At 40.4% G+C, this 14,375-nt stretch overlaps 2 protein-coding genes across 2 annotated transcripts; both read right to left on the reverse strand.

Moving 5' to 3' along the window:
- Positions 1 to 433: 433 nt before the first annotated feature.
- LOC135497676 (uncharacterized) lies at positions 434 to 2,915 on the reverse strand. The gene is made up of 2 exons (XM_064787508.1): positions 2,527 to 2,915; positions 434 to 1,523 (listed from the first exon to the last, which is right to left on the reverse strand). Exons 1-2 carry the CDS (start codon positions 2,913 to 2,915, stop codon positions 434 to 436), a joined length of 1,479 nt encoding a protein of 492 aa, XP_064643578.1.
- A 6,860-nt stretch (positions 2,916 to 9,775) lies between these two features.
- LOC135497677 (uncharacterized) lies at positions 9,776 to 14,095 on the reverse strand. The gene is made up of 8 exons (XM_064787509.1): positions 13,863 to 14,095; positions 13,388 to 13,484; positions 12,467 to 12,793; positions 12,161 to 12,238; positions 11,762 to 11,916; positions 11,138 to 11,380; positions 10,942 to 10,979; positions 9,776 to 10,032 (listed from the first exon to the last, which is right to left on the reverse strand). The coding sequence occupies exons 1-8, from the start codon at positions 14,093 to 14,095 to the stop codon at positions 9,776 to 9,778; spliced, it is 1,428 nt and encodes a 475-aa protein (XP_064643579.1).
- Positions 14,096 to 14,375: the final 280 nt, after the last annotated feature.

Raw genomic sequence — 14,375 nt, forward strand, 5'->3', positions numbered from 1 at the left:
TTCTGTTGAAAACCACAGTCTGCACTGACCATTCAATATCCTCATTTATTTGCTGAGATTCTCGATCAGGAAGGGTATTGTCTCTCCCTGGCAAATATTGGGCAGACAGCCAAATATTTCGTTCTAAACACCAGAGCCAAACCTCTTTAGTTAACTCATGCAACTGGTATTTGACACTGCCTAACTTGTTGACACATGCCACTGCAGTCATGTTGTCCATTCTAATTCTGATATGAGCATCTCTTGCCTCAGAACAGAAAGTTTTCAATGTAAGAAAGCAGGCAAGAAGTTTTAAGTAGTTTATATGATGTTCTGCTTCTGCTTCCGACCATCTACCCCCTGTAGACTGTACTCCATCAAGGACACCACCCCAGCCTGTCATACTACTATCTGAGGTAAGAAAAATAGAAGGACCTGGTCTAGAAATTGGCCCCTACTGATAGTCAATATTGTCTATCCACCACTTCAAATCCATCCGAGCTGCGGTGGATAAGCAGACTGCAGCCTCAAAATTACCCTTAGACTCCCTGAGTGCAAGATTTCTGACCACCTCGAGAGATTTGTAAAATAATGGGGCTACTGGAACTGCCGGCTCAGTGGCCACTAGATTCCCAATAACCTGAGCCAGTTCTCTTCCAGTGGTCTTGCCAGAATTCAATAGGGAGGCACACAATTTCTTGATCTTGTCCTTCTTTCTAGCAGGTAACGAAACTATCATACTAATCGAGTTTAGTATGAATCCAATGAACTCAATTATCTGTGTCGGGGTCAAAATTGACTTCAGCTGATGAATAGTGAAACCAAGCAAATCTAATAAGCCCGCAGACTCGAGAATATTTTCAACTGCTTCAATGAAGGTATCATCGACAGTTAACGAGTCATCAATATAACCAACCATGGAATGACCTTCTTGCCGAAGCTTAGCAAAGACAGGCCGTAATATCTTCGTGAATATTCTTGGCGAACTCTTTAGTCCTTGGGGCAAGCAGGTAAACTGAAAACCCCGACCATGCCAAAGGAAACGAAGGAATCCCCTTGAAGACTGATGGACTTGTACAGAAAAATACGCATCTTTTAAGTCTATTGAAGCAAACCAAGACCCTTCTTTAATCATGTTAAGAGCATCCCTGATGGTGCTCATCTTGAAATGATGATGTTCAACACTGAGGTTGAAATCCTTCAAATTCAGAATCCACCGATGGGAACCATCCCTTTTGGGTACAAGGAAAACCGAAGATACATAGCTATCCAGAGTAATAACACATGGTTCAATAATACCTTTATTCTCAAGCCCAGTCAATAGATTATCCAAAATCAGAGTTGTAACCTTATCAAACCTGGACTCCCTAGGCTGACTAACCTGGTATGGTTCAACAGCACATTCCACTTCATAGCCTAGAATATTTGACAAAACCCAAGGGTCAGATGTAATCGTCTGCCAGTAATCGAGAGCACTGGCGACTTTACCAGCCGTAAAATTTTTAGCCGTATTTTTCGGCTTCCAGTCCACCAGTCTTTTGTACCTAGTATCAGACATGTCAGAACTCAAGTTAACAGGAAGTTGAGTGTTATCAGACTTACTTACTATCAAGACAGAATTATCTACTTTTTGACTTTTGTGTCGGTCGTCCTGGACGACCTTGGCTGGTACTGTCGACGATCTTGACCCCGACGAGGTCTTTGCTGCATCCAACGATAACTTGGACTCCCCCAACGGTAACGCTGCCCTAACAAACGCTGTCTAGACTGTGAGTAGGGCGTGGAACGGAATCTTCCTCGAAAGTTGTTCAGTCGGGTAGGTCGACCATGTAATTTCCTCCCCAGAACGTCTGACTCAGCAATGTCTTTTATGTCTTTGGACAAATCATCTCCGAACAAATTGCTCATCCCAATAGGGTGATCAACAGCACACAGCTTAGTAAAAGGCTCATGTAAATCAGAGCGAATCAGTTCTTTACGAGTCTGACAAGTCTTCGTAAATAATGACGATAAAATACGGACAGTGTATGTTAGCGTCGGCAAGATACTCTCAATTTTCAGTTTCTCCGTACGAACCTGATGGAGAAGACGAACAATAGGCACCATACTCTTGAGAACTAGCTTTTGATTCTTTTGCATTGAATTGTCCAGCCACTTCGTCTGACGTTTCATTTTCTCCCAAATGATGGGGTTGGTTTTAGGCACTGTCAAGGCCTTGCAGTTATCAGGGAAAGAATACTTGTCCAAAGTCTTCTCTGAGCACAGGAGTGCCCAAGGACTCATCCTGCTCAAAGAAATTGTGCAAATCTGCAAGAGCATCATCTACCAAACCATGGTTGTCCTTCGTCCGAGGTGCGGAATCAGCAGATGTAACTTTTTCTCCAAAACCATAAAAGGATCAGAATCATCAGCAACAAATTGCTCATCTGCCCATTCACCTTCCTCTTGGTCATCATAGCTGAAACCAGGCCCATCAATCAAATCGCCATCATCACAGGCCGGGGGGGGGGGGGGGCACCAAGAGCTGCAGAAACAGACTTTACTGACCTGTTCAGAGGCCGAGTAGCACTTTCTAAAGCTTCAAGCCGATTAAGAATCTTATCTAGCACAGTGTTATCCTGACTGTGAGTACATCCAACGACAGGCGTCTTAGAAACCGCCGCAATATCCGAACCAAAGTCATCATCAAACTGACATTCCACAACATGTCCGCCATCTTGGCGACTCTGCTTGTTCGGTTTTTTCGTAACCGCCGATACGGATTTACGTTTCGAACTCGTCGATTTAGGCTTGGTCGGCAAAGAAAAAATGTCCGCACCAGAGGCCGAAGCTTTATCTGATTTCTTTGAATTTCTCGATGTATTTAACAACTTGGAGGGGTCAACCGCCACCTCGGCGTCAGCAACGGGTTCGTCAGATTTTAACTGAGACGCCATGTTTTAATTGCCGGACTCGATGACAGTCAGTCACTCAAGAGCAGAAAAACTCCACCAAAGCGATCCGATCTTCGCCAAAACAAGCTCGAACCAGCGCACAAGGATCAAAACTCTCAGGCAGCCACACAAAAAAACCAACACAATAGTCAAGAGACCGAAATATTAGTAAAGATAACGAGAGCACACAGCGTGCAAAATATTCTAGCTGGCAGGGTCACGTGGCGTACTGCTGGCGGGAATAAGTGACGTCATCTCATGGAATTCCGTAGTATTGTGAAATGAGGTGAAATCATCCTCACACATCAAATGAGTTCAGAGATTTTGATATGGTACGTTTGACATCAGGACAGTAACTGTTGTGTCTTACATTTCAAATGACAACTTCACAAAACTGCATCGAATATAGACATCAAGACCCCTACCTGGCTGACGGTGGTTGCAAAGCAGAAGCAGTATAAGGTTAGTCACAAGAGGTACTAAAAGACTGGACAACATCATCCTGCAGGACCGTGCTGAAAGCAACCGACAAAGAAGCTATCTTCGGAGAATTTGCTGGAATGATCAAGTTCCAAATGACAGAGCACACATGACCTATCGCCAATACTTCACCGTCATCGCTCGCTCACGGGGTAGAATGATAATGATGAGGAACCGACGATGATATTTACTTTATTAGCTCTCACTCTCATGAAATACAGAATTGGTTTCGAACTGAAACAGTAGCACAATACAATCTAAGGAACAATAACAGTTGTCAAACGGCGTGATCCTGACCGTTATGGATAGCATGGGTAAGATCGATTCTTATGACTGATGATAGCTGCTGGCTTAATGATTTTATTTATTGATCTCCGTTACAAAACCAAACCTTATAATAAACTCATTGTTATTTTGATATAGGTGTTCAGCTGTTTTAACAGAGAGGTACCAGTGCCTTAAAAGCCGCTACGTCACACCAGGCTATTGTTCATATTATCAATATAGATTAATCTACACTTGATATTATATGTATGCACCACAATCATAGAGAGTCTGGCTGAAATAAAAAAAAGAGCGTTCCGTCTGACAAAAATTTGTTAACTGTAACAAAACGATATCTCAAGTCATTTATCATCCTCGCACATCAAACGAGTTCAGAGATTTCGATATGGTTCGTTTGGCATCAGGACAGCAACAAAAGGTACTAAAAGACTGGACAACATCATTCTGCAGGACCGTGCTGAAAGCAACCGACAAAGAAGCTCTCTTCGGAGAATTTGCTGGAATGATCAAGTTCCAAATGACAGAGCACACAGGACCTATCGCCAATACTTCACCGTCATCGCTCGCTCACGGGGTAGAATGATAATGATGGGGGACCGACGATGATATTTACTTTATCAGCTCTCACTCTCATGAAATATAGAATTGGTTTCGAACTGAAACAGTAGCACAATACAATCTAAGGAACAATAACAGTTGTCAAACGGCGTGATCCTGACCGTTATGGATAGCATGGTAAGATCGATTCTTATGACTGATGATAGCTGCTGGCATAATGATTTTATTTATTGTTCTCCGTTACAAAACCAAACCTTAAAGGAACTCTATAGGAAGTAGCTAGGTCGGCAAGATAAAATCACAAGAAGTCGCCAATAGGAGTCTCTCACATCTCACAGTACGTCAAAACTATTCGTGCTTGTAGGAGGCATATATTTAGTGCTGAATCTAACATGACTCAGAGCCCTTACCTGCTTACCGTGTATATAGTCACCTGAAGATAGTCAATTTGACCCGCCTGCTCCTGCCTATAGTCCCCCTTTAAGCAAAACGTATATAAGTGACAACAAACACATTAGATGAATAGTTCATCGTATGGTTGGTTTGAGTCAAAAAAACATGATATGTAATATAAAGTAAGTGTGCTGGCAAGGCGAATTTGTTAGTTATCAACTATTAGTATCAATTAGTTGTATCAGTTTCAAATATTGTTGATCAGAGAACAATATCCCAGTAAACTCGGAAAATTAGTTTTGCCGAGAACGACAGTGGGTCCCAAAAATATGTAAGGTGTCCAAAATATGTAATATGTCAGTGGTGGTGTTGGTGGAACCACTCTCCCTCGAGCCATTAACCTCTTTTCAACAACCAGTGTTAATGGTGCTGGAAAACCTGAATTACTACCTGGAATAATTATAGGGTAAAAGAATCGCACTCTTGGACGTAACTGGTCGCCTTGGATCGAATTCTGTTCATTTTAGTTACTCATATTCATTAAGACGTATGACTATAGATCTTTGCAGTTAGGGGTATACTCCGGCCACTAACTATATTCCTTCTAGGCCAGCCAACGAATTCACCCTCCTTGTTTGGATAGAGAACAACATGAAAAAGCTGGCTGGAAAGGATACCAGTAACCTCATTTAGCCACTCCCACTAGTAATAAATTTGATTTTAACCACCTTTTTTTCCCTCGTTACCATGGTTACCGATTTCGTGCATATTATAAACGTCCCATTCACCTCGTGTGTTTTACGAAATTGATCGTGTTTTTTGTCAGCTTCAACTATTAGGTCATTTTTCCCAAGGGAATAGGCTTTCGTTAGATTGACACCTGAACCATACGTCATTGAAGACCTCCATCTTTGTTTTGTCGCCGATGAGAGTTGTAGATTCGGTGGTTTTGAATTTGAATTGGTACAGTAGTGTTTCTGTGATTTTATATGTGACAGTCAACAGTCAACCGGAGTGTTCAGGAAATTACAGTTCCGATGTTCTTCATGAATGCATTGCATCATCTAATACGAAAAATAGCGCCTTTGGTTTGTTCTGCGGTTAGCTAGAAAAAAAAGAAAAAATGTGCTACCCAACAACTTCTTCTTCTCGAGCGTCTTCACATTGGATGTTTCATAGTGTGCCAGTTGTACAGGCCATGTTATTTTGCCGACTGACTCATGTTTTGACGGAGAGTCTAGGCCAGCTACCGTGTAGTCGTTGCAGATAATGTATCGATAGGCAATTTTAAAAACATCCTCAATTAAAATGGTTGATAATTTACTAGAGAATAACCAGCAGTTGTTAAAGAACAATTGATGACAACACAGTAGAAGATAAGTATGTCATTCGAATACAGTGTCATGTACGGCATTATTGCCAAGATGTTGGCATCTACAATCTTGTCTGGCACGATCGATGCCATCAATTAGTAGGATATTCTGTACCTTTCCGGCCATTTCAGTTCGAAACAAAAAACATGGACCATTCCCTTTGACCATTGTTGCATGAAGCGGTTGTTGTTGCGAAAAGTGGCTGACTCAGAAATGTGACGGCATTTGCCGCCCTATAGGGAAGTGATTGGGCGGCCAGATCACCCCATCTACAGTCTATGGTATTTTACCATCACCAGATTCAAAGAAAATTACATTGGGAAAGAGAAAACGGCGGAATGATCAGGTTTTTCAATTGTTCATTCCGAGTGAGGCCTTCGGATGTGACAACAATACGCAAACTGCATTGAAAACGATTAATTAGGAAACAATGGGATGACATCATAGGTTGCAGGACTGGCATTTATCAATACATGTTCATGCATGTGAAATTATGATGATGTTGCAAATTATTTGAACGTTTCAAGTCTCTTTCTGAATTACTTTACAATCGAAATGATTGTAGTTTTGGCGGGCAATCATCACTTCATACATCAAACATCGGTTTTGCACAAATATTCCGATTAGTTGTTGTAGTTCTCCACTCACCAAAGCTACAGCATCTAGTGAGAGACAAGCGGGAGGGGGTTTACTGAAGGTGGCCTCTTGGTCCAACACGGGATGTTTTCAAGTTGTCATTGGTTCAATATGCGTGGGCAATTCTTATTAGTACCTTTCACACACTAAGGCACGAATGTAGGTAAAAAAGGTACGGTAAAAAAGGTACCAGTTAAAAAGGTATCGGCAAAAAAGGTATCGGTAAAAAGGTTTCGGCAAAAAAGGTACAGGTAAAAAGGTACTAGGTAAAAGAGGTATAGGTATAGTGTCTTTATTGTCAATGCTAATATTATCAGTGCAGTGCCCTAGTAAGCGCGAAGCGCCTTTAGGTTGGGGGGGAAACCCAAGAGGCCACCTTCAGTAAACCCCCTCCCGCTTGTCTCTCACTAGATGCTGTAGCTTTGGTGAGTGGAGAACTACAACAACTAATCGGAATATTTGTGCAAAACCGATGTTTGATGTATGAAGTGATGATTGCCCGCCAAAACTACAATCATTTCGATTGTAAAAAAACCCCCCAACCCCCCTGGTTAGAGTTCCAATCCGCCAATTTTTTTGTTTTGATATACTCCAACCCTCAACCATCATTACCATTCCTTTTCACTGGTATGATATTGGCAAGAATACCAAGAGGTCGTACTGGTGGCTTCCTTGAGACAATTGCTTGTGGTCGTACCTGGGCAACCAATTCAAGGGGTCAGGGATCAGGTTTTTCTCCTACCAAAATGTTGCCAAATGGTTAATGCATAAAAAATTGGTTTGAAAGGGTTTTTGCAGGCCAAGAGACTGGAAGACACTTGACTCTTGAGGAACACCAGACTGATGAACAAAGAACCTGAGGAACATAGAACCTTCTTCATACCTGGGAGCATAAAAAGCCTGTTAGCAAATATTGATTATTCTTTAGAAAAAAACAGAAGATCTGCAAAACCAATGGTACCCTATAAAAACATACATTCCTCCTTAAGGTGTCTCCGGATCCCACCACGGCCCATATGGAATTCGTTCAAAAGGTTTATTGAAACCTCAAAATAATTTTTTTTTCTCGAAACGCCTTCCCATCTTTTGCTTCATTAATTCTGGATTATACCCATTTAAAAGCATCTCTTGGATATTATTACTAAATTCAAAACACTTATGACGGGGAGTAAACCCCCAAACCCCCCTGAAATTGAAGTTTGATTAAGAAATAGTGTGAATATTCTTGTGGTTCTCCCTCGGAGCTCAGAATAGTCGAGTTGCTTCCTTCGCGCGTTTATCTCTTTTGGCGGCCATTTTAAGTCAAATATAAGCCATTTGAATCGAATCCATGGACTTGAGAAACATTGTTTACATTGGATACGTTATGTACGTTAACCATAGTAGCGCTTCGCAGAAAAGCCTTCGGCTTTCTGCTGCGCAATTCTATGACGGAAGAAAATTAAGCTTGGCCAATTTCTCTCCTTATTTTCCGTAAGTTTGATTAGTGACGCCGTATCTTGTTAATGCTCCAATGCTTTACATATCGTTTTTTGCCAATCCTGCGAGTTCCGTTTGGGGGTTAGTATTCAGATTCTTTGCGGGGATATCAGTCATTTGTCTGGGGCACGGATAGCTGTAGCTATGTAGGGGGTCGGGGGAGGTGGCAGGGATGTGGCCCCTTAGTCATCAGTTTCATCTCCCCCTGACGAATCAACTTGGAGTCCCCCTGATCGCATCCACTCAAATAGTCAGTTTGATAATAATGCATATAGTCGATAATTAAGAAGTAACATAACATGGTACTTATGGTGTTTTTTTAATACTATTTCACACATGGCATACATGTATGTTTGAGAACATCGAATCATGCACACTGTCACATTTAAGCCAACATAATCAGCTCTTGCGCATTATAATCAATGTTACGAATTCAAAATGCTTCTTCTTCGTCATAACATTTATGCCTAACCAATTCGTTCAGTTCTAGTTCATGAATCATGTTCACTTTCTATTATGGTTGGCTTTGGTCTCACTGACCACCTGATGACCTGAACCGTAATAGGTTTGGCTTTGCTAGACAATTGTTAATTTTGTCTGAATGCAAAACCAAAGGACCCAGTGAGGCACGACCCCTAACACTAACTGCATGAAAATGGTCCGAAACTAATTCCAAGTCTCGATTACTGTAGTCTCATTAAATCTTAACATGTTATTGTGTTCAAACCTTTTATAACTATGTACATGCAAAAGCAAATGTATGAGGATAATGCAGCAACCATGAATTAGAAAATTGGAAGCTGGAGTTGTAAAAGTTATTGTGTCGCAGAGACTATTGCTTGACTTGGAATTAGTCGTGGTCTCAATAGTGTTACTTATAAGTTAGCAATATCAAATACATGTACATGCAAGTGTTTATACAAATACGAGTAGTTAACACTTGGTGCCAAAATGAAGAGGAGAACATTTCAGATCATTTGGTGTGCTCCGTTTTTCGATATCTTGCACCGTTTAGGAGCTACAGGCCTTCAAAGTTGGCATTTCCCACCAAATGTGGCTCGCACAGTAAAATGTTCAAGTTTCTCATGCCCCTGCCGCCACGGCAAGATACTTTCAACCGCTGCAACTACATGCACGCCGGAGGTGGACTTGTTTGCCGTGTTTTGAATGCATCCCCGGCCAATTTAAATGATTTTTGGCCCGGCTACAGCATTTCTTGCAAAAGATGTAGTCATTTTGGTGCAAAAAGTACCCCTCTAAAAAACCTTTGGCACCGAAGGGGTTAAAGGCTGTGACATTATTTACCAACAGTATGTTTGAATCAACATGATCATAATTGCCCTTCTCCTAAAAACAAAACAATTTGACCGACTTTTCAAGGTCGCAGAGGTCAAATGGCGTAAAATGGCCGTTTGAGTGTAATATTATGGCGCGTTTCTCAACCGCAAAAGCTATGAACTTGAAGCTTTAAGCAGTCTGATGAACATGGGACCAGCTAACCACCATACAGTATTACTTGCACATGGTTTTTGATTTTACCTCATAAAACTTTCATTTGGCTACATACTGTAGCACTTTCTGTAACTAGCATGAATTAATTGTCTACTAAATATACTTACGGTGAGCACAATGGCCCCTGCCGTTTCATTTAGAGATGCATCAACAAGTATTAAAACGATTTAGTCTGAATTTATTAACAATCCAGACATTGTGGTCTTCATTGTGTTTCAAAAGCTTTTGTAAGACATTTGCACTTTTCTGCTCAACCTTCCTGCTAACCTTCTTCTCCATTACCACACAATGTCCACCTTGGCATTCATGGAGCACCGATATTTTCCGTATCAACTTTGATGGCCGTGTGCAAATGCTGTCGGCAGCTGATTTTGCTACCAGTTCGCAACCAAGTCTTTTTTTGTCTCATCGGCATCAATTTCTGTATCGTGATTTCTTGGTGCAAACATATTTTTTTGCCGCCCATGAATATGCCGAAACATTCCTGAAAAGACGATGAGAGTTTAGACAGATTATAAAACCGACATGAACAAACATGTCGAAACATCAGTTAGTCTTGGTTCGAAAATAAAGTTAATATAGATTGAAATAAAAACTATTTTCCTTCCCCCAGACTTTTTAGCATTGTTGTACAACTATTGCGATCAATCCCACAAAGTATAAAATAGCTGTGGGCACATTTTTATGTAGCTGATTCGATTTACTTGTGTATGCGACAACGTTAATTATTTTCAAAATAGTAACTAGTGCAATAGTTTTTTACCATTCCATGTTCATTTTCATACAACACAGCATTTCCAACATTTGCTATCTCGCCCGACATTGCACGGCAAGCACTTGCTTCTAATACATTTTCTTCTCCTATCGCACCATTGCTGAAAAATGCGTTTAATGAAATGTTTATCGAACAGGTTCAGTGTAGACGAAGTCTGTGCAAATTGATATACGAAGGCTGATCATAATTCGTAAGCGAAGTCTATACATCCGTGGCGAAGTGTATCAACCAATCTTCAGAAATCATTTCCCCACTTGTCATGTTTGTCAATGTGATGTCAATACAAACATACAGTAATTTTTTTATGGTCGAAACTCCGGTGCCGACATGTCTTTACATTGTGACCACGCTTCATTAATGACGAACAGGCTGGGGAAACCAAAACTTTAACATAACTCTCTATGAAGTGAGTCAATAAAAGAAGGTAATCTAATAGTAAAAGGTTAATACGTTCAGGATAATTCTTTTTGGGCTAAAATTATGGTTGTACCATGAAGTAGGATAGAGCTACGGCTCCATTTGATGTGATAGTACTTACATTCTCCAATGGCCCTGACATTGCTGCCACAGCTAACCCTGTGAAAAGAAACCACGACAGTGGAACAGTTAACTGATCTCCTCAGTGCTTTGATTAATTACAAATCATTTTAATTCAAAACATCGATTTTTCAAAACATCATATTTCACTTTTTCATAAACAACGATTCTGACCATGCTACATACTATACACGCACCATTCTCCCCCATTCTTGAAATAGCCCCCATCAAGTATATGTTGCAGTATTTGGCAGTCGGCAATTTGACGGACGGTGTCTCTGCTTCGGGCCAATTGATTCTGATTGAATAAGATCTTTCTTATATTGCAATGAAGTTTTTCAAACTGATCCTTCCGGTATGCCTTTGGAGGTCCGTGGTTTCTTATGTCATCAATCTGTAATTTAAAAGAGTGCACCAATAAGCACATCAAAAACCTCCCCCTAGAGAATTAGTTATCCAAAGTGCCGAGCATGTTATCAGGCATCCTGTACTTGACTCTTAACCCAGTTCCTTCGGATTGCGGCGTCTGTCATCCTCATCCTTAGCACGGTATGAAAAAGGGGCGGGATAACCACTGCGGGGGGGGGGGGGTCGTAGCATCCTGAGGAAATCAGGGGTTGATGTTCGCTTCTCCCGCCCTGGTGCAAGGCTGGAGAGGCGAACATTGACCTCTCATTGACTTCCTCATGATGGTTATAAGGCCTTCTAACTGACTATTAAGCAGACTGCCCTAGATAGTGCTACTCGTTGCGCTATCTGTTTCATAATGATTTTCTACATGCAATGTGCTAAAGCATTTGCACACTAGGTAAAGTGTGTACCAACTTACGAGGTGTGTGGTCATGTGTGTTTTTACCTTTTTTCCCAGATCAGGCGCATTTTCCTGCACTTGTTTCAAGTATCCATTAAGTTCTTCTTGCAGATTGATGATACTGTCTGTTGTGTATATTTTTGTTTCATCTATGGTTTTTGAAATCTGACGAATAAAAGACATTTACCATTTAGATGTATCCGTATTTAGAGCACCGGCCTTATAAACAGGATGTCGTATTTTCGATTCAAGAAAAGTTTCTCATTTGACATGGAATACAAAAAAATGAGCCTGTAAGGATTTTATGTTATATTGCAGGAAGGTGTTGCAAGTCCAAATACTTAGTACAGAGTTCATTGCAGTTTTCTTTTTGTGCATCTGGATTAATCTACCAGTAAATTGAACTTACTGTAGCAAGTTTGCAAAGCATTTTCAAGAACCTTGGCTCCAACCCGGCATAATCGAAGTTAAACGGAGCAAGTTGAAGCTGAAAGTAAATATAATTCCTATAAAAATTACGATACATGTATTACATTTTATTAACGAGATTAAGATGCAATGACACATTTCAAGGAGACAATGCATATTTAGTTGGTATATTTGTGGAAGTGTGCATAGGAAGTGCATTTGAAAGCGTCGACAGACAATAAACCATCCCTATCTTGACCGATTATTGTTTGAAAAATACTAAATGGGGTACTTTAATTTGACTTACATATTGTTTGATATCTTTTCCCTGTCTTGAATCGAGATACTTCGTGATATCTGATGTAAAAGCGACTGAAAAGTCACTCTGGTCAATCGAGCGTAGGTGGAGTACAAGTTTTTCTTTCTTTTTGTCATCCAGTTTGTTAATGCAGAATTTGAGTAGGTGCTTTCCAAGGCCCAAATAAATCCAAGGCAGGATTGTAACTGGAATGTCCCTGTAATGAAAATAATCAAATATTATGAGAACATGAGTACAAACTTGGCATATCGTAGTGTCCTCTTTTTGACCACCGTAAATGAAATTTACATTGCTCCCGTTCTCCAAAATAACTGTCTGTTAAACCATCATTATGTTGGGACGATCATATGAAGAGAACAGTTGAAAAGATTGTATGATAATTTGAGAACCAACATGATGATATTTCAACCTTTGTTGTACAACCTCAAGTTGTATAACGTATAGTGTATTAAAACATATTTGGAATTCCGCATACTCGTGTGGGTTGAGCACATCCATAACATGATTTCCTGGTCCTTCATTTATGCCAGTTTGTTTTCGGAGCTCTTGATTATTTGTTCTAATGCTCATTCTCGACAAGGTTGTTCGTGTTTCCTCCACGGAGCGCATCACGCTCTTTTGCCCAAAGTCTTTGGCTGTTGCCTGCAAAAGACAATGTATTATACATATTCTGAGAACCATTGATAAGACAGTAACGTTAGGGAAAAACGTGATTACGGTTATGAATCAGGCCTGCACATTTATAAGCTAATACAAGGTAATTTATTTTAGAAAATTATGATAAATCATGATAAGAACGTCATTTTGCAAAATACATTTCTAGGCTGTAATTACTAGACCAACCGATTGAATACTCACATGGCATCTTGGGCAGAATTTATGTGTATTTGGTCCCAAATGACAACAAACCGCCTGAAGTTCAGTGAAGTCGGCAATGCGACAGCAGGTTTCGGTCATCACTAATTTCACAGACTTCGTAGCAGCATCGAAAACTTCAACTCCACTCCTGTAAAAAGGCAAATTTTGAATTCTAACTTGTTGATATTGACAACGGGTACTACAGAATTAAGCATGAATATATGAAGTGGAAAGTTGTCTACATGCAATTAAACCACAAAGCCCCCGAAAGTCCTTCGTTGGTTCTGTTATGCATGGAGGTATTATAATACATGTACCTCCATGTGTTATGCAAGCAGATTCCATAGGCTGGGAACATAGAGATTTATGGAACAGTACATGCCTGTCTACCAGCATATAGTACAAATTAATGTACATGTATAAAGCTATTTATCAACGGAACGTTGCATACGGCAAACATTTTTTTGCAAATTAATTGAACATACAGCACGTGAATCTGCTGAAAACAGAAATGTGCCATACTTACTCTTTGATTGTATCCATATGCTCCTTGATTACCTTCATCAAATCTAAAATCGGAACCCTCTCCGAAGCAGAAATGAATCTGACGAAGTCTAATTTTGATCGTAAGTTGACTGGGACTATCGCAGACTGGGCCTGGATGACATGCAGTGGTTTCCATCGACGACTTTTGTTGGCTGACATGTCATCCAGGAAAAAGTTAACAGGCGCAAAAATCTTATCTGCAGATGGCATCATTTTTTTAAATTTAGCCGCATGACATTCCTCCGATATTTCATCATTTGCCGGTGTCAAATCGTCCCCTCTGAAATAAAGAAGCAGTGTTACATCTCAAACACATCAACAGATAACGAATGGGGCAATGTTGTTTCGCTGGACATATGTATATATTTTCTCTATTGGAAACTTGCTGGAAACCAATTAATGGTGAACTTAATTGCTTAGTGTTTGCTACCTACATTTTATGTAAAGGCTACATTTAAATTAAACAAAGAGTCCATACAGTGTATATATCCAG

Source organism: Lineus longissimus, chromosome 13 (genome assembly GCF_910592395.1).
Source record: "Lineus longissimus chromosome 13, tnLinLong1.2, whole genome shotgun sequence".
Classification (NCBI taxonomy): domain Eukaryota; kingdom Metazoa; phylum Nemertea; class Pilidiophora; order Heteronemertea; family Lineidae; genus Lineus; species Lineus longissimus.